The following is a 24,077-nucleotide window of genomic DNA, read 5'->3' on the forward strand; positions in this document are numbered from 1 at the left end:
AGTCATTTCTGAGATGGAGAAAGAGCTTCCGTTTTCTGCGGGATGGAGACATGCCTTAAGTGTTTGCAAGTTCTAGATGGTGGGAAGGGGAAGGGCAGACCTGTTACCATTAACTCATCAGCTTACTAATAAACGATATTTGTGATCAGCATCCAAATAATATGATTTGATTTAACCACAATTTCCCCCCATAAGAAATGAAGATTGAGCCAAATGCCTTCCTGAAGTGGGTTTGTATAATAAACCAGTACCTGTTCAGGGCTGCTGCCACACTTGTTTGGAAAGAAGGACTGTCACAAAATCAGTTCAATACAAACGTAACTTTATTTTTACTGAAATGCCAATGAAATAACTGTACAAATTCGTTGTGTAACATTTACTGTTAGAAATTAAAACACATTTCTGGTTATAGAAATACTGTTCACAATTGGAAAGTTGTGATTTCTCTGATACCAGTGGTTGTAAATGGTCTACAGTCCTCATTGACACCCAGCAGGAAAGGTAGAGGACTCCAGTGTTGGTAGTGAGGTTTCCTGGGTTTTGCAGCACCTTCATGCTACAATAACTGGAAATTAAATGGCCTGAAATGAATGGAAAACGTTGTATAAAGATTTGTGATTTTAGGTGGATAATACTTTTTCAATGAACTTGTTCTTCAGTTTTCAGTTCATGCTGTTTGCAAAACTTCATCTGTAGCATATCGGGTACCTTTGCCACGTAAGTTATATTATTTTCCTAGAGAGGACAGGACCATGCGTGCAACTATTTCTACTCGCTGGTGGTGCAGGTGCCAGGGAGAATAGCTTTCATGCTCCCCCTTGGATAGCAGGGGGTTGGCATGTTCAAGGCCATGGACTGAGTTCAGTTCTTGTTCAAAGATTCCAGGGTTGTTTCAGTGACAACTAATCACTTCATTGATTTGTTACATAACTTGTATTAGAAATTGGCTGAGATTTCATTTTACCGATCAGAAAGTAGTAGTTTGATTTGCGATGTTCTTCTAAGCATAATACATTAATGTTTCAGACCTTCAGATAAAGTTAAGGAGTTCCAGTTCATTAAGGTGTGTAGGTAACTCCTGCTTGTTGGAGTGTCATGGCATTGAACATCTTGTGTTTTCCTCTACTTTTATCTTTTCTCTTTAAATACAGAGAGTGAGAAATAACTTGCCTGCAGCCTCCAAGTCAAGACAGAGCAAAAAGAGGTATCAGCCCCTATCACTTTTCCCATGCTTAGTTAGACCATGTTGCCTCTCAGTTTACACCCTCTTAGCAGACATCATGGCATTGTCATATTTAATTCCTAAATTCAGAACTGTTGTTCTTCACAGTTAAAATATGCTAATACATATGAAGCAAACATAGATACACATGCTAGCAGGTTTTCTCAGGAATAGCTTCTGGTTAGTGGAACAGTAGGTTTAGTGCCTTTATTTTTTCCCTTCCTTTTGCATGTCATCATAACTTACAGAGAATCTGTGATGCTATATTACAGGAGTTGCTCACTGGCAGGTCAAGCAAGACAATGCAGATATGATACAGGCCTTCTTTTTTTTTCCAGTTGTGTAATGACAAAATCATACATTAAATCAGTACTTAAAATTTGGATGGTTTATTCTGTGCAAGTAAAATGAAAAATGTAATTACAAAATAAGCACATCTTTAAAACCAAACATGAGTTAGTTGCACTCAATTAAGACATATTAAAATAAGTAGCAGCTTAGTATCAAGACATTAATGTGCACTTCTTCAGTTAAGAACTGTTATTTTCTCTAGATCAGAGTCAGAACCTTGAATATCTTGTATTTTGATTCATCATTTCAACTGGAAGTCTGAACTCCAGCTATGTATCACAGGAACAAACTCAGTGATTCTCACAAGATACAGGCTCTTAGTCAATAAACACTGCCACTGCACTAAGCATCACGACACAGAGCAGACACATCTCACAGGTACTTGCTTGGGAGGGCACGTGAGTATTCAAAATGTTTGTAGTGGCTTCCTCCTTCCTTAAGGTAGCAGTTGTGCTTTGAGGCATTTTGGAGTAGTTTGTTGGCATTCCACTGGTGATGCTTAACGTCAGAGGAGTCGTGGAGGATCCCATGGGAGGCGTCAGGCTGGAGTTCTCCTCAGTTGAATCTCCAATGTAGATGGTGTGTGTGGCTGCTGCTTCTTGAGAACTGACCTGCCTCGTTGTCAGCTCTTCTGGGTAGAGGAGCAGTGGTCGGTCTGTGCTCGTGAACACTACGGTTGGGCTTGAGGTCGCCAAGGTGGTGACTTCCTCAGCTTTAAACTGTTTGTGCATTTTTGGCATCTGGCTTGCCCCTGGAGAAGCAGCTCTGTCTGCTGCCTTCATCCCTTGGATCATGGAGCCGGAGTCTGACCCTCTGGGAGCTGCTGATGTCGGTGGGGCATCCACCCAGGGCACAGAGTGATTGGCACAGGGAGCCCCGACCACGCTGGCCGCGGTTCCTTGCACCCATCTGAGCAAATAAGGGATGTTTTGTTTGTCGCTGCAGGACCACGGGTTGTTATAAAGTGTTACCACTTGGAGCTGAAAGAGCTGGTCAAAGGCTTTGTCAGGAATGTACGTGAACTTGTTGTTGTGCAGGTAGAGGCTGGTGAGGTGCTGTAGTCTCACCAGTGTTCCCGGAAGTATCTGGGACAAGAAGTTGTTGGATAGATCCACGGTCTCTATGTTGTAGGGCATATTGGTTGGAACCGTCCACAGTTTGTTGCTACTGAGATTGAGAAACTTGAGACTGCTCAGGGTGTTGTTGATCAGAACAGCTCTTTCCACCATATTCCTGGAAACATCGAGCACTCTGAGATTCCACTGGTAAGCTGTATCAAGTTTCTGAAGAACTTTAATGTTGTTGTTTATGGCATATAATTCCCATAAGGACTTGGGCAGGTGAGCAGGAATGTTCTTGAGCCAATTATTTGAAATATCAAGGGTCCTCAAATTGGTGAATCTCGTTAGCTGATGGTCGAGATCTACAAACTGGTTAAAGGACAGATTTAAATAGGTGATGTTGTCCTGAAGTCCCTGTGGCAGCACAGTTAAGTTTCTGCCTGAACAGTCCACATTCCTGTCGTTTCCTGAGCATGTACAGTTAGAAGGACAGATACCCCAAACAGTGGGTGTGAAAAACAGAAGGACCAGCAGACAGGTAGATGTACTCAGTATCTGGTATTCCATTGTTGCCTGAAAACAGATATACCAAAATGACACCCTTTAAATCCATGTAGATGTATTTTATTTGTGGTTAAGGGCTGTCTCTGCAATGGCCACTTGCAGGAGAAATGAAGTAAAAACATCAAAAACCCCTTTGTGGCATGGTCCTTTTTAGAATTGTTCAAGAGAGACTTTACAAAGCATCCCTTCATAGACTGTCATGTTGTCTGGCAGAATGAGACTTGTTTTTTCATCTCCCTTTCCCCCTCAAGCTCAAATGAGGGCTTTCTTCCGAAAATGCAAGTCTCTTCCAAACGTTATACAATGTCTGCTTCTTGTTTTTAGTGATTTCAAGCCTATATTATGTTTGGAATAATGTGTTCTTTTATACAGGATGAAAAAATGGCTGTCAACTGGATCTGCTTTACAAATCTCTGCAGTAATGTAGCATCCCCCCCATACATGCATCCTGTTTGCTTAAGTAGAATTGGTTAAAAATACATCTTAAATTGTTCGGAATTCAGTCTGAAACCCCAATTCCATGCTAATGCTCACATGCACGTTGTTATTTTCCCTTATTATGGTGGTAATGACATTCTCAAAGCTGGTAACACATGTTTGGAAGCTGAATTAATGTTAGTAAGAAATCTCTGACGCTGCAGCAAATTTCTGGTGCAAGCATCTATCATCAACTGAGAATTTCGTTCTTATTCCATCTCGGGTTCGGGAGCAGGGTTTTGTGATTAAAGGCAAAAAAAGCCCCAACTTACCGGGATCCTTCTGCAGTATCAGCACATCGTTCCTGGGAAAGATGGGAGCTTAGAGGTCGCCCTGTTCTGGAGAGTAGCTCCAGTTGCTGCCTGGGTTGTGCCTCTTCAGCTGCATCGTATTGCTGCTGGCCGGGCTCTGCAACCACCTGATCTGCTCGACACGGGGACTGCAGCGCTGGCGCTGACTCTCTTCAGTGCAAAGGGAGCATGTTCAGCAGCACGGATGGGGTTTATAATTCCAGTTAGTTAACTTCTCCATCTCTGTGTTTTACGCTGTGTTAATGCCTCACAGCACATGCGAGATCCCTGCAGAAACAGCACCGAGTGCAGTTCCTTTCGGCTGCTTCTGCTCCAGCTCTGATTCCATTTAACCCTTCCTATTTAAAAAGTCACGTTGTGATCTTTCTTTCCCTTCCATTAACCCCTCCTCCTGTAACAAGGGTTAGTGGTAATTTAGGCTTCCTGCTTGAAGCTTTTTTTATGCTGCTGTGCCAGAATATCCTTCCCTAATTTTAAGTCACTCCATGCTGTGCTCCTCAGCTCAGTCTGTCACTGCTCTGTCAGGTAGGGAACACCCCAGCCTGTGGGGTTGTGCAGATTTCTGGAGGAATTCGTTATCTCAATCTCTCAAAACAATGTGGGAAGAGTGGGTACAGTTTATAATGCTGCTAATTCTAACACGATGCAACAAGCCTGAAATCCTTGTGTCATCGGGATGCTGTTCTTTAGGTATATGCAATCCCACAGCTTATATGAATGGTAAGAAGAATCTTATCCTATGTCCATGGTGTGCACAGCAGCCTGGATCTGCTTTGTGAGGCTGATTATTAAGCAGTAATTTAAACATTTTAATCTTTATTGGTATAATATGTACAAACGTGTGCTCTGTGCAGCATCCACAAGTACGTTCCCTCCCCAGGCAAACTCAAAACTACAAACTCTTTGCCACTGTGCAGGGCGGGCATGGAAAGCTGCCCTCAGCACCTAGCAGCTTCTTTCCATAAACCAGAACATTCAGTGCTGGTTAACAAAATATGGAATGAAATGAATTTACCTCTGAGACCACCCTCCTGCCTCGCACCAGAAAGTCACTGTGCCAAAGTCCATGAGTTTAGAGGGGACAGTGAGCTTTGCTTGTGCTCAGGACCCAGGAAGGAGCACGTCACACACTTAAACACCTTGAGTTAGAAGGAGTCTGGCATCCACACAAGCTAAATTAGTTGTAAAGCTCTATTAGGAATATTGAGTGCAAACACTGCTCCAGAGGAAGAAATTAATGAATGTGCACAACTATTTCTGCTAATCATTTACTGAGTGCTCTGCAAAATGTCTCTGTTTTACCCATAAAGATCAGAAGTATTGAGGTATAAGGCAGCCTTTTGAGCTTGTTCTTCAGGTGGTTGGAGCCATTTCAGCATGTTGGTGACCACTGTGTTAACTGTTTTCTCGCGCTATTCTCTGCTTTACCCAACCATAATGTGATGGGATTGTTGATGGTGCATCCAAAAGCTTATTGGTGATATTTGGTCTAAAGGAAATCTCATTGATTTTAGCAAAGAACAGCTGTTCAGAGGGTTTACTTACGATAGCTGTAAGCCATCGTTACCCAGTCACACATGGAAAATGGGCTTTGGTTTTGAATTCAAAGCTTTATGTCTAAGCAAATACTCAGTTGTACTTTATGTGACCAAAACATCTTTGAATTAGAAAGCTTTATTAGAATTCACTTACATTCACTGCATTCACTTACACAGCCCAGTAGAACAAACCCTTTTTAGAAGCCCCAAGTACCTCTAAAGCTGTACTCTTTCTTGAAAGTTCCATGTCCGTGTATGTTACATACATGTGTGTACTGGCACACAGAGGTGTGCATGCTCCGTTTCTTTGGTCTTCACCATCTGGAATTGCTGGTCCCAGATAACCAGTGGGCACAGCCCATATTGTGTTCTGAAATGGTTTGTTTCAGTCAGGAGGAGGTTGTTGCCTTCTGTGAAAGCTGAAGTTAAGAAACGCTGGGGAAATGCCTGTGCTGGGGGCTCCTGTTCCTGTGGCCGTCAACTTCTCCTTTCTTCAGCTGGTTGAAGAGTACCTCATTCAAGACAAACGTGAAGTATGAATTTGAGCACTGTGCAAAAGGTGCTGTGGCTGGGGCAGTGGTTGTGAATCTCTTGAATAAGTAACTCAGGTGACGGGGGCAATGGTTCCTCTGGTTCTGCATGAAATTCCCAGTACTTGCTGGGATCTGATCCATGATGCTTATGGTTCCGTGAGCCAGTCTGGTGGAGGGGGCAGGTCTGGGGAGTCATGTGAAGGTGCTGGGTGGAGACTGGAGTCTCCTGCACAGCCTGTGGCTTCTGGGATGGGAGCTGGAGATGCCTCTGTGTCGGAAGCTGGACTAGCAGCTGCAGCGTGGTCCTCGGCCGGTGGCGGCAGTTCGCCGTTCTCACTGCAGGTAGTGCAGTCGGGTGGCTGCTCTGAGGCAGTGAGCTCCTGCTGCAGGTTCGGGTCTTGTTTGAATTTCCAAGGCAACGTAAATAAAGCAGAGGAACGTTTGGTGGCCTGGTCAGAGTCCATGGGGACCTCTGGTGTGTCTCCATCCGCAAAGGGAGAGCGGCCAGCCCAGTGCGAATAAGCTAGGCCTGGCCTCCTGCGGCATTTACACAGGAGGATTATAACAATAGCCATTATCATACTAATCAAAATGATGCCAATTATCAGTGCTGCTACCCAGCTTCCATCACTGTCTTCTGCGGGGGCTCCGGGGAACTGAGCTGGTGGTGTCACACCCGGTGCTTCAGCCGGGGCTCCTCCAGCCTTGGGGAAACTGGCTCTGGTTGCTTGCAATGGGTACAGAGGAGCTTTGCCCTCCATTGGACTCCCCATGCTGGCGGATGCATTTTTTGTACTCATGGAAACGTTTTGAGTTGTTGCTGTAGAAAGGGATTTCCAGATTTCCCCAGAGAGGAGAACCGGGAGTACCGGGTTGCTGCCTGTTTTCCTGCAGCCTCTTTGATTGTGTCCTCTTCTATAGCTGGAATGAAATAGAACATATTAACATGAGAATTGCATCAGTGTGTTACCATCCACTGACACCAGACAATCTGTTAATACTGTCATAGTGAAAACACTGTCAGACCCCATGTTCCATTTGCATCAGCAGCAGGCTTGTCACAAACAAGCAGATTTCCAACATTATTGATCACTGTAATTAAGTGCCTTTTTTGAAGAGAATGCCTTGGTTACTGTAACCTTTATTCACCTCATCAGGAAAAGGCATCAGCAGTGAAGTCCAGCCAGTGTTTCAAACTAACATTTATCAGTCATGTAAATGATTGTGGACCTGGAACACTTGCAGCAGCACTGACAAACAGGGTTGTCAGGAGTAAAGGCTGTCTTCTTGTGATGGATATAAGCCAAAACTGAAGTAAAAGCTCTTCACAGTTCTCTTAAACTTCTATTTCCTGCTCTTGCCTCCCCTCAGCAGTTTTGGGTACAGTGTAATAGTTTTTGCACGTTTGCAAATAGCGATGCTGAAATGGACCCATGTTCTAATGTGAAACTGGTTTTAGAAATAACTCCCTTTATGTGGGAGGGAGTGTTTCTTTAACAACAAAGATCGTGTGAGGTTGTTGGCATGACACAGGTTTCTCTTTCCTGTACTGTTTAGAGTTCAGGTCTCTCAATGTCTCTGTGTCAATGATAAAATGCAGCTACTATATAGAGGGTTTCTATGTGAAGGTACTGCCGTGCAGTTTGAGCTCATTTATTAGTTACTCAAGTGGTAGTTATGGGAGGCTGTTTCTGGGAAATGAATATGCATAAATCTTTGTGGGTTTACAAATATGCAGAGTGAAATTTCAGCTGCAACAGTGAAAACACGAGCAGGGAGTTAATGCTTCTGGAGCGCATGGAGGGTTAGAACAGGTAAAAGTGATTCCATTTAATTTTCATTCTGCTCCCCTCTTTCCAGTATAAAGTCACATCATAGGAGTTCATGATAGTTCATAGTAACAGCATCAAACAACATGCGTCCCAAACCCGAATACCTTTAAGACAGACACTGCCCAAGAGCTTTGAACACACCCTGCGGTCAGACATAGACAGCCCAGTTTCAAACCAAACCAGACAAATACTAAGGCTTTCCCTGTTGAAGCTGATTCTTACCTGCACGTTTAGCTTGTGTCAGGCAGGCATGGTCTCACTTTTCTGTTGGAAACCTGAGGAACACGGACTGTGCTGCAAGTCGAGCAGCTTAAAATGGCTTGTTTCATGTTCTGTAGGTTTCTGCAGCTAAAGAGGAAGTTCAGCGATGCTTGCTGCAGGAAGTACCAAGAGTGGGAGAGGTACCAAGAGCCTGGTCTCGGAGCTTGCATGTTTCACAGCGGACTTTTCAGCCCTGTTGTTTTTATCAAACTCAAATATTTACATGTTTGTGGCTTTAGTTGGGATGTGTTATGTACAAACTCACATAGACGCATTGCCTTTGTTGAAAACAGTTACAGGTATTGCTGTGTGAGTCAAAAGTTATGCAGATCTGGGTGAATTTGGATCTCACTGATTTAATTTTAGTGCTGGGTTTGGTGTTCTGCTGTGATTATCAGTGGAGAAACAACCTCGGGCTGGTTGCAGTGAGTCATGGCGAGCTCTGATCACAGGGTGCTGGTTTGCACATCTTCGTTTGTGCAGTTGCAGTGAAAGGAGATAACTTCAGATTCACTCCTCTCCTGCCCCTGCTTGCCAGGTTATTGTTCTGTGGAGACAGTGTTGGAGCCTGCTGCCATCACTAACAGCAGCTGCTTTCCCATACCTGCCTTTGTCCATACCTCTGTGTGTGACCCAGACTATTTCCTTTTGTCTCCTGAATCATTTTTGCCTGGAAAGGCTCCTTGGCAAAAAGAAACCCACATCTAATACGTCCTCATAGCATTCTGCAAGTGTATTTCTGCCAGTTCCAAGTAGCTGCTGCCAGATCCTTCTGCAGCTTCTCCCATCTCCTCCTGCTTTTCTTGTACCACCCTTCTGACTGCACCAGTTCTCTTTTTCTGCCTCTCCTGCAGCAAATCCTGATCCCATGCTCACCCTGTAACTCAGTTTCTTTCTTCCTGATTTCTTTATCTCATCCCCATTCTTGTCAACCCTCACTGTCTCCACCGCTCTTTTGCCACAGCTCCCATCCTGTTGAAGGTTCTTTCTCCTTCCTCTTTTTCGTTCCTTCCACTGATGTGATTGTGATTCTTGCTTTTTTTGTCTGCTTTTCTCATGACCCTGCTGGTTTATCTCTGTAATCTGCTGCCTACGAGCATCTTACTGCATGCAGTGTCTCACTCTTACAGACCCTTCCCTTTCAGTTCCATACCCGCCTGGCTGCGAGCAGTTTTACACCAAGTTAGATTCTCACATTTGCTATCTCAGATGCTTTTTTTAGTACATGCACAGCCTCTGCTGTTGCCCCCTGTGCTTGTGGTCATTCTGGGGAAGGAGAAGGTGACTGCAATGCAGCATCCCCCTGCACTGCCCTTCAGCTTTGCTTCTGTCACCAGTGTGAGATATTCCTCGGTTCATCTCCCTTAAGTACTAGTTGTCATCACTGATCTGTCACAGTTTGATCTCATTCTTTTCCTGGCCTTTCCCATCCTGTTTAAAACTGACATAATCCCCTGTCCTCTGGCTTCTCCGTTGCTTTTTACTTGCCCTTTCAGCCACTTTTAGGGGTGATGTCATGGAATAGGAACTGGGGACTCAGTGTTTTGTCCTGAATCATCCAACCACCTCTTGTGTCGAAGATGCTTGGTACAGCTGCACAGGATGCTTGGCGCTTCACCATCGTGTGCTGTTAGCACATGTAACCAAGGTACAACAGGTCACCTTTGATCCAGGGGGCAGCCTGTGGAAAGCCTCTCATCTTTCCTTAAATCAACAGAGCCCTGCTGTAGTGGGAGCAGACTCAGCCCTCCCCAGATGTGGGGAAGTGGAGTCTCTGAGAATTAAGAAACGAGAAGTTGTGGTGGGTTTGAAGACACTTTTGGTGTGTTGTAATCGGTTGTATTGGGACAGACTGGAGTGTGTGTCTGTGGTGCAAGACACGCCACAGCCACTCGTCAGGGGAGAGAGACCTTTAGTGACCTTCAGCAAGTGGTAGAGGAATATAATATCCCAAACTGCTTTGTCTGATGCGTATTTGGAGTATTTTGACTTAGAGAAACAGTATCACGTGAGTTATTTAAAAATGGATGTTGCTGGTTTATTGCAGATAACAAATTGAAATCATTATCATATTCTAACATATATAATATAAATGCCCTGTCTTCTCACACAAACTCAACACAATAAATATGATTCATGTCTCCATCTGGTTCGAAAGCAATTAAGCTGGTTTCAGAAGTTCTTGATGGAAAAACCTGAAAGGGCATTTGGAGAGGGACTAGTTCCTGATGCAGTTATTGCATCAGTGGTGACTGAATTACAGCTTTCTGGAAAAAGCAGCTTGGTTTTACCACGTACACCTCATGGTGTGCTGCATTCATCACACTACCAGGCCTTCCCTTTCTTTTCCCAGTGACCTTTGAGAATGGGCAGGCTTCTGTTCTTTTTTGTTTGATTCCCTTCAGCCCCTACCACCCTGAGTTCTGGTCACAGGAGTAAAGCTGGTCTTGACTCTGGTTTATAGAAAGCTATTTAACACAGTCTTATTCCCTTCTAGATCTCCAAGTTGCTGCAGCATTCCCACTATGCTAGATGGAAAACCCTAAGATCTGAATTCAGCTTTCTTGTGTTAAAATTCATGTTACTTAAAAGTTAAGTTTCTACCTTATATTAATGATGTCAAAAAGGCAAGAGACAATTTTGTTTTTTTCCTTGAGTATGAATTAAATCTCAACCACAAAATTGGTAAAAATGGGTTTGTGTGACTTCAGTGGCTCTTTGCTTCCCTGCTTGTTGTCTGCTTCTTTAGAGAATTTCTTGGTAGTTTCACCTTCTGTTTCTCTTGGGATTGCAGTGTCTCTCCCTGGTATCAAGTCCTGCATTACCAAGTCAGCTCCAGTTGTCTCCTTCATCCTCTGCCATGTCCCTGCAGCCATTGGCCACAAGCTGTTGGTCGCCAGGATGTCGCCGTTGCTCCTGGGCCTGCGTTTTCCCTGCTGAGCTTTCTTGAGATAAGACATTTTGTTGGCTATCACAACTGTGCACAGGAATAAGAAGGTGCAGATGAGCACGAGCACAGCTATTACAATGAAGCAGATCATTATGAGAGACTTGCTGTCTTCACAGGTTTCATTTGTCCCTGTACTCTTGGGTTTGCTGGAATTCCTGGGTCCTCCAGTGGCAGAAGTTGCCACTGCAGTGCTGGCAGGGGAAGATGTGAGATTTTGGGCCATTGTGGAGGATAAGTATTGCACGGTCCCTGTCTGCATTTTCAGAGTAGTCGTTTTGCTGCTGAAGTTGATGCTCGGAGGAGAATCTGTATTGGCTTCAGTTATGTTCTGGCTTCCACTTAGATTTTGGCTGGTAGGATTCCAGGTTTCATTTATAACCCTCGGATAATTGGTGTGGTTTGCACTTGTTTGCAGACACAAAGCAAAGATTATCAGGACAGGGAAGGCAACGTGTGATTTGCTGTGTCTGGTCTTCATCTTCCTGTTTAGTCGCCTGCAAAAGTACAAATGATGGGATTTGTTTAGCAAGGGCTGGTTCTCAGAGGTTTGAGTTGGGCTCCTCAGGGAATAGCAGGCAGCAGCCTTTTAGTTAGAAAAACGTGTAACAACCACATTTGTAGTGGATGCAGGGGGTTGAGGGCAGGTATTTGGTACTCTGAAAGAACCGGTTGTCAAGAGCTTCTGACAGTTTGAGGTTTATAGAGAATATATGAGGATTGAAAAAGAACATGGACCCAAGCACAAAGGGAAGTGTTCCCCACTGCCTGCTCTGTGATGTAGAGGCAGACTCTGTAGTTCCCCCTCTTTGGTAGTTCCTCCTCTTTAAAGCTGGCCATACTACAGATTGAGGTCCATCACTTCTGCTTTTACACAGCCAAATGAGAAACCCATGTGCAGGTTACAGATGGCTGCTGCTGTCTGCACCCACCTGGGTGTGGGAAAGGTAGCCATGCATGTAAAGATGGTCAAGTGAAAAACCTCAGTCTGAAATGTTCTTGTAACTGCTTTCTTTGTTCTTAGCACAGGTGTCAGGAGTGTTTCACAGAAATCTTTGGTCTCTCATTTTTCTGCGTTATTGTACAAAAGGCTATTTTATCACAAACGTTCTTCTCCTTTTTCTCACAGCCGTGCTGCAGATTGTGACATTTTCTGTGAAACGCCTGAGATTGATGCAAATGGTACTACCAGTAGCATGTTCTGTCTCACATTTGTGCAGTGATCAAATCTGTACCGGTTGAGCTTGTCTGGAGGGCAGGAAACTGAGCTTTAGGTCAGCCTGATACTAAGTTGATAACCTCAGCTTTGATACCAAGTTTGATAACCTCAAAATGACAGTGACAAATCAGAGTAGGAGTGAAGCACTTTACTGCTGCTGCCTCATCCAGTCTGCATGTGTGAGACACTGTCAGAGTTTAAGGCTTATCCCATCCAGTGGCTTTCCCCTGTCTCTATTAACAGAAGAAAACATTTGCTTTGAAAGTCACAGACTGTTTGGTTCAAATATGAACAATGCAGAGAATGACCAGAAGGAACAGTGCTGTTCTTACAAATGCATTTGCTTTTGGAGGTACTGCTTTCCAGGTAACATGTATGTTTGTGGGGTTAGGTCATTCAGAGATATTCCAGACAACACTCACTTCTATGATAGTCAGAAGCTGCCATGCCTGCCAGAGAGCTTGCCCCATTCACTCCCCAAAATCAGAGGGTGAACTTGCCTATCTTGCAAACCCCTGTCCTGCTGATGTCCTCCAGGAGCACGAGAGGTGACATGTCTGGTGTGTGAGCAGGGAACAGCGATGGGTGCCTCTCCTTATGGGACAAAGGAGCAGCAAAAGATAGACGTAACTTTGCAGCTTTCCTATGACATGCAATTAGACTCATTCTGAGATGAATCCTTATTGCTAAGTTGGAACTGGAAACTGGTTTAGAAATCAACTGCAGCTCAGGTAGGACTTTTATCTTCATATAGTGAAGGTTCCTTTGACAGTGCCTTGTACTGTAATTTTAAAGGAAGAAAGCAAAGCCAGCAACGCCTTTCTTTGGGAACAGAACAACTTTTCACACCAAGCTTCTGCATGGCCTGCAGAACTGAGCTCCATTTGCCAGTACAGATCTACTCCAACTTGGATGTTACTGCCTGAGAGCTGCAGCTCTGCCTGCTCCCTCGAGGGTACAACAAGTCCAGTGTTAATTGTGGTGTTCAGACCAAATGTGCTTTTCTTAAAAATAATAAACTGATGTTAAAGGCTTCACTTACAATCATGAGAGCAAAGGAACTGCATTAAAGAGCTGCTTTTTCTTTTTTAGTTCAGCCCTTTGTGCCTAGGTACGGACAGGGTCATCTGTGAGAGCTCCCTGAAATCTGCAGTAACAACAGAGCCAAGGACCGACTGTCACTGTTCATTCTTTGGAGTCTGATTGTGATTTTAGTACTGATTTAACAGTACTAAAAATACATGAGCCTCCGAATTCAGTTGGAGATATTTGTACAGGGTGTTTCTGAGTCACCTGAACTTCTTTAGAAATACTTCTGCATGCAGTTTTGTACATCCTAGAAACTTCCAAGGGGAACTTACAATTAGAGAAAGAAAACGTGCACCTACCTTGCCAAGATGTAGTCAAAAGAAGATTGGTGTTTCAGGTATTTAGTCCTTCAACAATAGCATTTCTTTGTGTGTGCATTTGCTGTTAGGATGCAACGACCATTCACACAGAGCGAGTCGGTTTAGGCAGTGCTGGTATTTTTTAAGGCGATCTGTAACTGAAATTATATGTCATTTAAGTGGAGAGCTAAAACCACAGCGATGACACACTTCCTTTTTGTAACAGCTCTGCCATGACACGGTAGAGGGGGGAAAACACCAACTTGCCCAGATTAGCTCTCGGAACAACAGGAAGGTGCATGGGAGGGAAGAGAGTCTCTTTGGCAGATAAACATTCTACCTTCACGAAATACACCTCCTCAGTTACCCTGTGTCCCACTGGTTTATCTGAGGTGTTCCCAAGAGCAGTGTCCCAGCACACTGAAAACTACATCCATGCTGACAGTATTTATTACCTCCTTCTGCGGTCACTTTGCCTTGAAGGAGTGGAGCTCATGCTAGCTTGAAACAGTGGCAGGTATTTGAAGTACCTCAGATGCCCACGAGATGTTGAGTTTGATTTTCAGTTAATCCTTCCTGGTAGACTTTTGTCTGATGTGTTGGCTCTGGAGGCTTGGTTTTGGCTGATGCAGGGTCCAGTCTCCTGAGATTCAAAGAATCATTAAAAGAGAACAAAAAGGTTCTTAATATTTTACGTTATGTGAGGTCCCAAGTCAACTTCATGATACTGGGCATTAACCTTGGAGTTAGTGTGAGCCATGGCACGCAAACCCAACCATGTCTGCCTCGTTCTCTTACAGATTCAAGACTGGTCAGATCAACGGAGATCTGCTGATCTACCATGTGCTGCTGACTCTGAAGCCATACTATGCAAAGCCATATGAGATTGTGGTGGACCTCACTCACGCTGGCCCCAGTAATCGCTTTAAAACAGACTTTCTTTCTAAATGGTTTGTAGTTTTTCCAGGCTTTGCTTATGAAAATGTCTCAGCAGTTTTTATTTATAACTGTAACTCTTGGGTCAGAGAATACACCAAATACCATGAAAGGCTCTTGACAGGTTTGAAAGGAAGCAAAAGGCTTATTTTCATAGACTCTCCAGGGAAACTGGCCGAGCACATAGAACACGACCAGCAGAAACTCCCAGCAGCTACCTTGGCTTTGGAGGAGGATTTGAAAGTATTTCACAATGCTCTCAAACTGGCTCACAAAGACACCAAAGTCTCTATTAAAGTAAGTCCTTCGAATGCTGTTCCTAGTGGATTGATACATTTTCATAAGGATTTGAATAGGATTTTACTGTCTCTTAATTCTCCTCTCATGTCTTGAGGAGAAAACACAAGTTATTAGTATGCCTCTTTAGGAAGTGTGTGTCTGTAACATCAGAGGTGTCAGACTTTTCTCTCTGCACTGTTAACAGTAGGTGCTAAACCACTTTTCTGTTCTCTTCCTAAGGTTGGGTCGACTGCTGTGCAGGTGACATCAGCAGAACGAACAAGAGTCCTGGGACAAACAGTGTTTCTAAATGACATCTACTACGCCTCTGAGATCGAGGAAATATGTCTCGTGGATGAGAACCAGTTTACACTGACCATTGCCAACCAGGGCACACCGCTCACCTTCATGCATCAGGAGTGTGAAGCCATTGTCAGGTCCATCATTCACATACGGACGCGGTGGGAGCTCTCACAACCAGACTCCATCCCCCAGCACACCAAAATTCGCCCCAAGGATGTCCCTGGGACGCTGCTGAACATCGCGCTGCTCAACCTGGGGAGCTCCGACCCCAGCCTGCGGTACGGACCTTTTACATTAGCATCAAAGTGTGGATCCTTTCTAGGCTTTCCTCAGTGTGGGCAAGTCTGACTTGAACAGAATGATTTCTCTTTCACCACAGCTCCATAAAATGTACATTTAATTTAAGCAAGCTTGTGTTTTCTATAGAGGAAGAAAGGCACGTGCACTGTCAGTTACTGGAGGTGTGTAGGAAGCTCAGTTTCTCTTTAAAAGGAGAAATACTTCTGCTTTCCAGTATATGTTTGTTAGGTACATCTGATTTCCATGGTGTTGAACTTGTTTAACACCATGGGAGCTGCCGCTGGTAGAGTTGGCTCTCAGTGGTGGCGCTAAGCACTGCCTCTGCCTGCAGGCCATGGTGGTCTCTCTCCTATTAGCTCAGGTGCACGTGGAAATACATAAAAATTCCTAGAGCTGAATGCTGTTCTGAGAATTCCAGTGCCAGCTCCTTCAAGCACAGTCTTTAATCTCATCAGGAATAGTTTAAAGCAAGTGGAGGAGTAATTTCTTTTGTCTCTTCAAGGCAAATGTTTTTGTCTCTGAGTCTTAACTAGTGCAGGGAAAGAAGTTCAGGATTTAAATGTAATCTCTTGCATAGCAGTAGTGCTGTGAGTTGTCAAATGTCAGTATTATCACTGTGGTGCCTTGGTGTAATGCATGTGTTTTAATATATATCCAAGAAAACTCTTACAAGTCACGTTGCTTGCTTTGTTACAGGTCTGCTGCCTATAATCTTCTATGTGCCTTAACATGTACCTTTAATTTAAAGATTGAGGGCCAGTTACTGGAAACGTCAGGACTGTGTATTCCTGCCAACAACACACTATTTATTGTATCAATTAGTAAGACTCTTGCAGCTAACGAACCCCACCTCACCTTAGAGTTCTTGGAAGAGTGCATTTCTGGATTCAGCAAGTCTAGTAAGTACCTCCAGTATTCCTTATGCATTGCAACTTCGAAATGAACATGAAAACCAGTTCCACTGCATACCTCCTTTGTTTGGGGGCTCAAGTTCATTCAGAGAGATCACAGTCCAGGTTATTAGTTTCGTATCGCTGTTGATAGCTCTGCACAGTGAGTACTTTGGCCAGGTCTCTGTTACTAATTCATCAGAAGTAGATTATTGCAGAATGAGAACCAAAATTTGATAGTGAAGGTTTGAACTCTAGAATATACACAGAAGAGTTACAGGGCTCTTTAGTCCTGTCAAGATCAATCTCGTCAGGTTGACTGTATCTCTCAGTTGGACATCTGGTTCTGTTGCACTGCTTATTACTGGAAAAAAAGGATGGCAAAGTACAGCTCTGCCTTTACTGTTGGAAGCTGTGTTTGGAATACATTCTCAAGATTAAAAAGAGATTATCTTAAATACTCCTGCCTAATCCTGAATGTTCACATCTTTGTCACGTCTATTAGTAAGAGATTAAATGTCAGCATCTCCTTGCCAGATTGCAACCAGTGTTTCTTGGATGTCGTTGACAGAGTGTTTCTTTCTGAAGCTGCTCTGCTTGCCCGGTGTTATTTGCTCAATTCTGACAGTGATTATTTTGGACAATAAAACCGAGAGGAAAAGTGCTGACAAATAATTGTTTGCTTATAAATAGAGACCAGTGTTGATTCTGTGCTTTACTGCAGGTATTGAACTGAAGCACCTCTGTCTGGAGTACATGACTCCCTGGCTGTCCAACCTGGTGCGGTTCTGCAAACACAACGATGATGCCAAGCGCCAGCGGGTCACGGCCATTCTTGATAAGCTCATAACGATGACAATAAACGAGAAGCAGATGTACCCTTCCATCCAGGCCAAGATATGGGGAAGTCTTGGACAGGTACACGTTCTGCATAACCTGTTGCATTGTTAATAAAAGTAATACAAACTGAATTTCAGTTTCTCTGCAGTTCTGTAGCATTGTGATCTGGAGTAAAAGTTGGTAGAGCTTTACACCTCTAAAATACACAGTAGGCTTTTCTCCCGAAGGACAACAGATCACTGTGGTTGTTATGCATCTTAAAAAGGAATGATTGCTGATTTAACAGGCTGTTTACTGTAGAAAAAGGAAGTTAATCTGACTGAACAAACAGAATTTACCGTCTCTAACAGATAACGGATCTCCTGGATGTCGTGCTAGACAGCTTTATCAAGACCAGTGCCACAGGGGGCTTAGGCTCCATAAAGGCTGAGGTTATGGCAGACACGGCTGTAGCACTTGCTTCAGGAAATGTAAAGCTGGTTTCAAGCAAAGTGAGTTCCCCTTTTGCCTTGATCTCCTTTTATATAATAACTTAATCTTATATAATGATGTGATAGAGAGAAGCTTTCTGGTGACTCAGTACAGGCAGTAATGCAAAGAACATGATAAAACTGGTTCCAAGCAATAGGATAATCCCAATATTAAGTTGTAATGGGGTTTACTGAAATTCGAGCTGTGCTTTTCCTTTAAGTGAAACAAAACTGTTCCATGTTTTCAGGTGATTGGGAGGATGTGTAAAATAATAGACAAGACTTGTCTGTCTCCGACTCCTACCCTGGAGCAGCACCTGATGTGGGATGACATCGCTATTCTAGCACGCTACATGCTGATGCTCTCCTTCAACAATTCTCTGGATGTGGCAGCACATCTCCCCTACCTCTTCCACGTGGTCACCTTGTTGGTGGCCACTGGTCCCCTTTCTCTCAGAGCTTCCACTCATGGTCTCGTCATCAACATCATTCATTCTCTCTGCACTTGTTCCCAGCTTCACTTCAGTGGTAAGGGTTTCCAGTTAAGCCAAATGCTCCTTCGTTTGTTTGAGAAATTTTGGAGTTGTTTTTGCACTGTTCTGAGAGTGTGAAAATCCCATGTTGTGGTTCAGCTTGCTGAGGGTTTGATCTCCAACAAACGAGTTTGGTGTTAGAACTGTCTGGTTTAGAGCAGGTGCATAATGTGAGTTGTTTGTATAACAGGCTTTAGAAAAAAGAAAGTACCAGCAAGATCCTGTGATGCAGAGAAAGGAGAAAATAAGGTCTGTGCTAAAAGCAGCTGATGTGCATCTTTTGAGTGGTTGCATAATGTGGTAACAAAAATAACAATTACATAAGGGAATTGTGAAACTATACTGTTAAGACAGGTATTTTGCATGCTGCTCTTTTAGCAGTCCTATAATAATCGGTGTAAGCAGATAAGTAGCTGTCACTTCTTACCACAGAGTGTAAAACTAGGGAGGAAAAAGTCAAAGTTTATGTAATCTTTTTATGATCTGAAAGCTCATTGTATATCTATATATATTGACAGTGAGTGTGTGAATACACATATGTATATGAAAAGAAAAGCTCTGATTTGATGCAGAGAGAGAAGGGCAACCCTTCCTGTTCAGAGGATGAATTGGAAGTGCACTGAAATGAACTGGAAGTTCAGAGCTGTAAAAATACTCAGTGCTGGGAGCAGGGCTGTCATTTTCCTCTGAGTTAAGTGGCTTCTTCAGTGCCAGAGCCAAAAGCAGCATTTGATTGCAGCTTGAACTTACAGCAGGGTTGGGATTTCAGAGCAGGAGCTCTCCAGGTTCCCGTTTTATGAATCAGTGTGAGAAGTCTCACAGAACCACATCTTTAAAGAAGCTTCCTTCAACCTGTTTTTAGAATACACCATCCCAGTGGCTGGCTTCAGCAGTCTGTGCAGCAGACCAAGGTGGTTGTGGGATACTCTGGGGGAAATAGCAAAGAAAAGAGTGATGGAATATGCAGAGTGACCTATAGGATGATTATCTGCTTTGGTGTTCATGGGGGGGTGAGCTGCGGTGTTTGAAACACGGGTTGAATTTCAGTGCTTTAGATCTAATACTAAACATTCCTTCCTCAGAGGAGACCAAGCAAGTTTTAAGGCTGAGCTTGACTGAGTTCTCTCTGCCCAAGTTCTATTTGCTGTTTGGAATCAGCAAAGTGAAGTCGGCCGCGGTCATCGCATTCCGCTCCAGCTACCGAGACAGGTCCTTCTCTCCTGGCTCCTATGAAAGGGAGACTTTTGCCCTGACCTCGTTGGAAACTGTTACTGAGGCACTGCTGGAGATCATGGAGGTATGTGGGTCAAAGCAAATAACCCCTGAGAGCCAGTGGCACTGCTTGTGCTTCCTGCAGGCGAGTGGTGTAGGGGCACTGTTCCCAGCATGTGGTAAGGGATATTGAAGTACTTGGTGTGTGAGAACTGCTCTGGCTGCACAGTCTGAATTTTAAAACCACTTAATGTTACACATATTCAATCAATATGATTCTTTTCAGGCATGTATGAGGGATATTCCAACATGCAAGTGGCTGGACCAGTGGACTGAACTAGCTCAAAAGTATGTGACAGCTCTAAGACCATAACCCCTGCCTGCCTGAGTGCACACCTAAAATTGTCAGGTCCTCCTTACGCAGCCTGGCTGCTGTCTCTCCATTAATGCTCTGTTTCCTCACAGGTTTGCATTCCAGTACAATCCATCCCTGCAGCCGAGAGCACTTGTTGTCTTTGGCTGCATAAGTAAGCGTGTATCTCATGGACAAATAAAGCAAATAATCCGAATTCTTAGCAAGGTATGTGGGTCTGTGTCTGTTTTCCTACATGACTCCTAAATAGCTATTTTAGCTATTTTTACCTTTATCTTCCCATCAAGTACAGAACTTGGTATAATTTGAGGATAAATATATTTTCCCAAGCCTGTTTTATGGAACTGACTGGTTGGAAATGCACTTCATGTAGGCCATGCACTTCATTTTAGATCAATTTGGTGGCAGTAAGTTTTGTCACTGCTGTGGCTCCTAAAGTAACAGTGGCTGTCAGTTTTGAGTTTGTGATCTGAGATGATGAGATGGATGGAGAAGCTGCTATTTAAATAAATGAGGAATGTTCTGTTAAGGCATTTGGCTGCATGCACATGATTCACAACTTCCTTGTTTTTAAAGACAGTTAATAACCTAATGTGTTATAAATAAATGCAATAAAGAGCAGGACAGTCACTTAAGAAAACTCTGAGCAGACTGCCTCGCTTGGTGCTGGTGCTCCATGTTCCCTGAAGGAGGCTGCATTCCGTAGCACGGACACCCTGTGCTAAATGTGTTTCCTTTAAGCATTTTTTGAAGTTTATGTCCATAAAACTCTCAAATTGAGCAGCATCTGCACTGTAGAAGAGAGGCTCTGTAATCCTTGCACCCTTACTTTCTCAACACACGCTGTGCAGTTGCTTTCAGCAGTGCCTGTATCACTTCTGTGTAAATCTCCATTTGGAAAAGGTCTTGAGAGTTGCTTTAAAATGAGCTCAAGCTTTGTAAGCTCATTGAGAGTAACAATTATTTAGAGCTTTGATCCTCTTTTTACAAAGCAGAATCTAATTATGGGTTTATTTTTAATTACTTTTTCTCTTTTCCCTCTGCACAAAGGGACTCGAGAGCTGTTTAAAAGGGCCTGATAATTACAATAGCCAAGTTCTGATAGAAGCTACGGTTATAGCCCTCACCAAGCTGCAGCCTCTTCTTAACAAGGTAAAAACCTGGGTACGTTTCGTGTACCTGGGTACACGAAAATTAGCAGAGAACACAGTTTGTAAATGAAAACCACAATTATGGGTATAATCTTAACAAAATAAGTGAATGCTGGGGCCTCTGAAGTTCATGCTTCACTGCTATGACTCATGCCCAAATGCTGCAGATGGGCAGTGTCAGATGTTTCCATGTGGGACCTGTGAGATGACTTTAAAAACACCTCAGCCTGAGCTGTTCTGCTCCATCAGCCACAGCACTGATGGAGCACAGGCTGCCAGCGGCTGTCTGAAGGTTCTCAGCCTTGGCTCTCAGTGTTTGCCAGTACAGGCCTGTCAAGGCATGGCTTGCAGTAAATGTCAGCCTGCTCTGATTTGCTGCTAACTTGGCCATCTGGATGGGGCTTTCAAGTTCATGATATGAGCGGTATTCCAGTAACAAAGAGCCTCAGGCACCTACTATTAGTACATAAACCTTGTTCCTAGAAAAATCTGCTGCCTGAGACCCCAAGGTCTGCATTCCTCCTGTGTGCTTTTTGATCTGGAGTAGAAATTGCCTGGCCAGTTTTGTGTGCAGAGTTGCAATCCATTTTCAACATGTGCTTTCAATCTGAGGACAGGTTTTTGTTCAGTCAGGTGTGAGGCATGGTGTGTCGGATGTGTTGTGAGCAAGGGAAGGAGTACTAGAGAGAAGAAATGGCTTAGGGGGAAATAAAAGGCTTGAAATTAGTTCACGTTCTACTATTCACCTGTTAAGTGCATGAAGATGACAGGTTCACATGACCATCTGTGTGTTGGAGTGGATGTGGTTGAGGACAGGACTGGCTACAGGAAGGGTTGTAATGATGTGCAAACCGTGTGTCAGTCCCATTTGTCTTTCATTTACAGGAACTGACTTGACAATCATGGCTTTCTCCCTTTCCCTCCAGGACTCGCCGATGCACAAGGCCCTCTTCTGGGTGGCCATGGCAGTGCTGCAGCTGGATGAAGTAAACCTGTACTCAGCAGGTACAGCCCTACTTGAGCAGAATCTGCACACCCTGGACAGCCTTCGAGTATTCAATGACAAGGTGAGCTGTTAGCAACCAGCTCTGACTGACACAGGGTTTGTGTGGGCAGTTATATCTGTTAATACAGGAAAAGCCCACAGCTCCTTGTCCTCCTGGACACTGGGTAAGCAACTAAAACTGCATTAGGGATTGTTTCACTTGGGTAATACCAACTGCGATGTATGTAATTGTGTTCTGAACTGGAACAGCAATGTACAGATGTGTTCAAAGGTGTGTTTGGTATTTCAGTGTAAGCTCTTAAAATTACTCTGTCACTTGTAAAAAGAACACCTGGAGCTATCATGAGCAGCTCTTGGGTTTTCTTTTTCCTGGACAGAGCCCGGAAGAGGTGTTCATGGAGATCAGGAGACCCCTGGAGTGGCACTGCAAGCAGATGGACCATTTTGTTGGGCTGAATTTCAACTCCAACTTCAACTTTGCACTAGTGGGACACCTCCTGAAGGGTAAGAACACATCTTACATCTGGTAGAGCTGTGCTTCCTTACTTACTCTTCATGTGAAGTGTCCTGAGAACATGCTAATGAACATACTAATGCTTCTTAAATATGCACTGAACATTAAATACAGTATTTGGTTTTTAACCCCATTTCCTAGGGTACAGGCACCCTTCTCCTACCACTGTAGCAAGAACTGTGAGGATTTTACACACACTACTAGCTCTGGTTAACAAGCACAGGAACTGTGACAAGTTTGAGGTGAACACCCAGAGCGTGGCTTACCTGGCAGGTAAAGTCAGACAAACCAACGTTGTTCTCAGTTTGTGCTGACTGCAAATGAACAGATTCTTGTGGGAATTCTTGTGGGTTTGGGTTGATAAAATGGTACCAACGTGAAGGACACTTGTAAGTGGGGGTGGCCGAGGGGCTGGGCTAGGCTGGGGTGCATCAAAGACAGAGTTTGGGGGTTGAAGGCTTCACCTACAGGGGAGCGGCTGTGCAGCAGTGGAAACCCTTCAGGGAGGCTTAAGGTTTCTTGGTTTAAGCCCTGCAGTGTGTGCCTTACAGTGATCCAGTTCCTAGTGATCTACGAGCAGAAACTGTGACCATGGGGGGCAAGTGTTTAAGTCCTGTAACTGTGACTGGATGGGGATCAGCATTCTTTTTAAATGACTTGCTTTGAATCAGAACAAAGACGACCACTGGGACGTAAGCACACTGCACTGCAGTGCACACAGGAGAAGTGTGAAGTGGGTGGAATGCTGCTTACCTTCAGCGTTGCCTCTATGCAAAACTTACCTTGGCTTTCTTTGGCGTTTTAGCTTTGCTGACAGTGTCTGAGGAAGTTCGAAGTCGCTGCAGCCTGAAGCACAGGAAGTCTCTCTTGTTGACGGACGTTTCAATGGAGAATGTTCCCATGGATACCTACCCCATCCATCACAGTGACACTAGCTATAGGTTGGTTGTCTGACTTTTAGATATTTCACACGCATTTCAATGTCTATTTCCTTTAATAAATCACCCAAAGGTAACCTGTGTTCTGTTAAAAACTCAGTCACAGAGAAATGTGGGTATCAAAATTCATACAGATTTAATTCTGAGGTCTGTATCGCAGAGCTTAACTGCTTTGGAGGTTGTTAAACTCTTTGCTAACATCTTTCTACAAGACCTAATTTCATCTCATTTATATTTTAGAAGGAAGTTTCGTTTGTCCTTCTATAAGTAGTCACTTTATCCTTGTCATTGGAAAATCTCAACACCTTAGAGCCTGTCTATCTGCAGCACAGATATAAGCTGAGAAACCCACCTCAAAGTGATGGGGAGAGCCAGTTTCTCTCAATGGGGAGCACTTTACTCAGTGTCTCTCTTCTCAGCATCCAGTTTCGTCTTGCCTTGTAGGCTGATTTGCTTGTGTTCTTTTCATTGCTTTATTGTTTATCTCTTCAGCATTACATCCATATCAGATTGTTAGCCTTCACTAGTCACTTTTGCAAGCAAAGTAGTTACTATTTCTTTGTATGTGTTTTGGGGAGATTAACCTGCTAGGAAAGATGGGTTTAATACAGGATAGTTTGGCTATTTG

General features: G+C 43.9%; 4 protein-coding genes and 1 long non-coding RNA gene across 8 annotated transcripts in view; 1 reads left to right on the plus strand and 4 right to left on the minus strand.

Annotated features, from left to right (window-relative positions):
• NF1 (neurofibromin 1) overlaps positions 1–24,077 on the plus strand; it is a 70,229-nt gene that overhangs the window by 40,886 nt on the left and 5,266 nt on the right. For all 4 annotated transcript variants that reach the window (XM_061469932.1, XM_061469934.1, XM_061469933.1 and 1 more), the window contains 14 exons: positions 14,505–14,937; positions 15,160–15,500; positions 16,219–16,421; positions 17,137–17,330; positions 17,603–17,743; positions 17,971–18,250; positions 19,338–19,552; positions 19,754–19,815; positions 19,933–20,047; positions 20,891–20,992; positions 21,918–22,058; positions 22,375–22,501; positions 22,653–22,784; positions 23,317–23,452. In XM_061469932.1, the coding sequence (XP_061325916.1) occupies positions 14,505–14,937; positions 15,160–15,500; positions 16,219–16,421; positions 17,137–17,330; positions 17,603–17,743; positions 17,971–18,250; positions 19,338–19,552; positions 19,754–19,815; positions 19,933–20,047; positions 20,891–20,992; positions 21,918–22,058; positions 22,375–22,501; positions 22,653–22,784; positions 23,317–23,452 (2,622 nt within the window). The remainder of the gene's footprint in view (positions 1–14,504; positions 14,938–15,159; positions 15,501–16,218; positions 16,422–17,136; positions 17,331–17,602; positions 17,744–17,970; positions 18,251–19,337; positions 19,553–19,753; positions 19,816–19,932; positions 20,048–20,890; positions 20,993–21,917; positions 22,059–22,374; positions 22,502–22,652; positions 22,785–23,316; positions 23,453–24,077) is intronic.
• Positions 306–4,684, minus strand: OMG (oligodendrocyte myelin glycoprotein). The gene is made up of 2 exons (XM_061469936.1): positions 3,948–4,684; positions 306–3,207 (listed from the first exon to the last, which is right to left on the minus strand). Exon 2 carries the CDS (start codon positions 3,199–3,201, stop codon positions 1,891–1,893), a length of 1,311 nt encoding a protein of 436 aa, XP_061325920.1. The 5' UTR covers positions 3,202–3,207; positions 3,948–4,684; the 3' UTR covers positions 306–1,890.
• On the minus strand, positions 5,645–8,234 carry EVI2B (ecotropic viral integration site 2B). The gene is made up of 2 exons (XM_061469939.1): positions 8,112–8,234; positions 5,645–6,978 (listed from the first exon to the last, which is right to left on the minus strand). The coding sequence occupies exon 2, from the start codon at positions 6,855–6,857 to the stop codon at positions 6,204–6,206; it is 654 nt and encodes a 217-aa protein (XP_061325923.1). The 5' UTR covers positions 6,858–6,978; positions 8,112–8,234; the 3' UTR covers positions 5,645–6,203.
• Positions 10,164–13,860, minus strand: EVI2A (ecotropic viral integration site 2A). Its single transcript, XM_061469937.1, has 2 exons — positions 13,705–13,860; positions 10,164–11,594 (listed from the first exon to the last, which is right to left on the minus strand). The coding sequence occupies exon 2, from the start codon at positions 11,576–11,578 to the stop codon at positions 10,814–10,816; it is 765 nt and encodes a 254-aa protein (XP_061325921.1). The 5' UTR covers positions 11,579–11,594; positions 13,705–13,860; the 3' UTR covers positions 10,164–10,813.
• LOC133277805 (uncharacterized) lies at positions 14,137–23,392 on the minus strand. The gene is made up of 2 exons (XR_009746340.1): positions 23,294–23,392; positions 14,137–14,347 (listed from the first exon to the last, which is right to left on the minus strand). It is a non-coding gene; the product is annotated as an uncharacterized LOC133277805 (long non-coding RNA).

This window comes from Pezoporus flaviventris, unplaced genomic scaffold (assembly GCF_033815535.1).
Source record: "Pezoporus flaviventris isolate CSIRO_AGI_PZ_B2104156 unplaced genomic scaffold, CSIRO_AGI_Pfla_v1 ptg000063l, whole genome shotgun sequence".
In the NCBI taxonomy this organism is placed as follows: domain Eukaryota; kingdom Metazoa; phylum Chordata; class Aves; order Psittaciformes; family Psittacidae; genus Pezoporus; species Pezoporus flaviventris.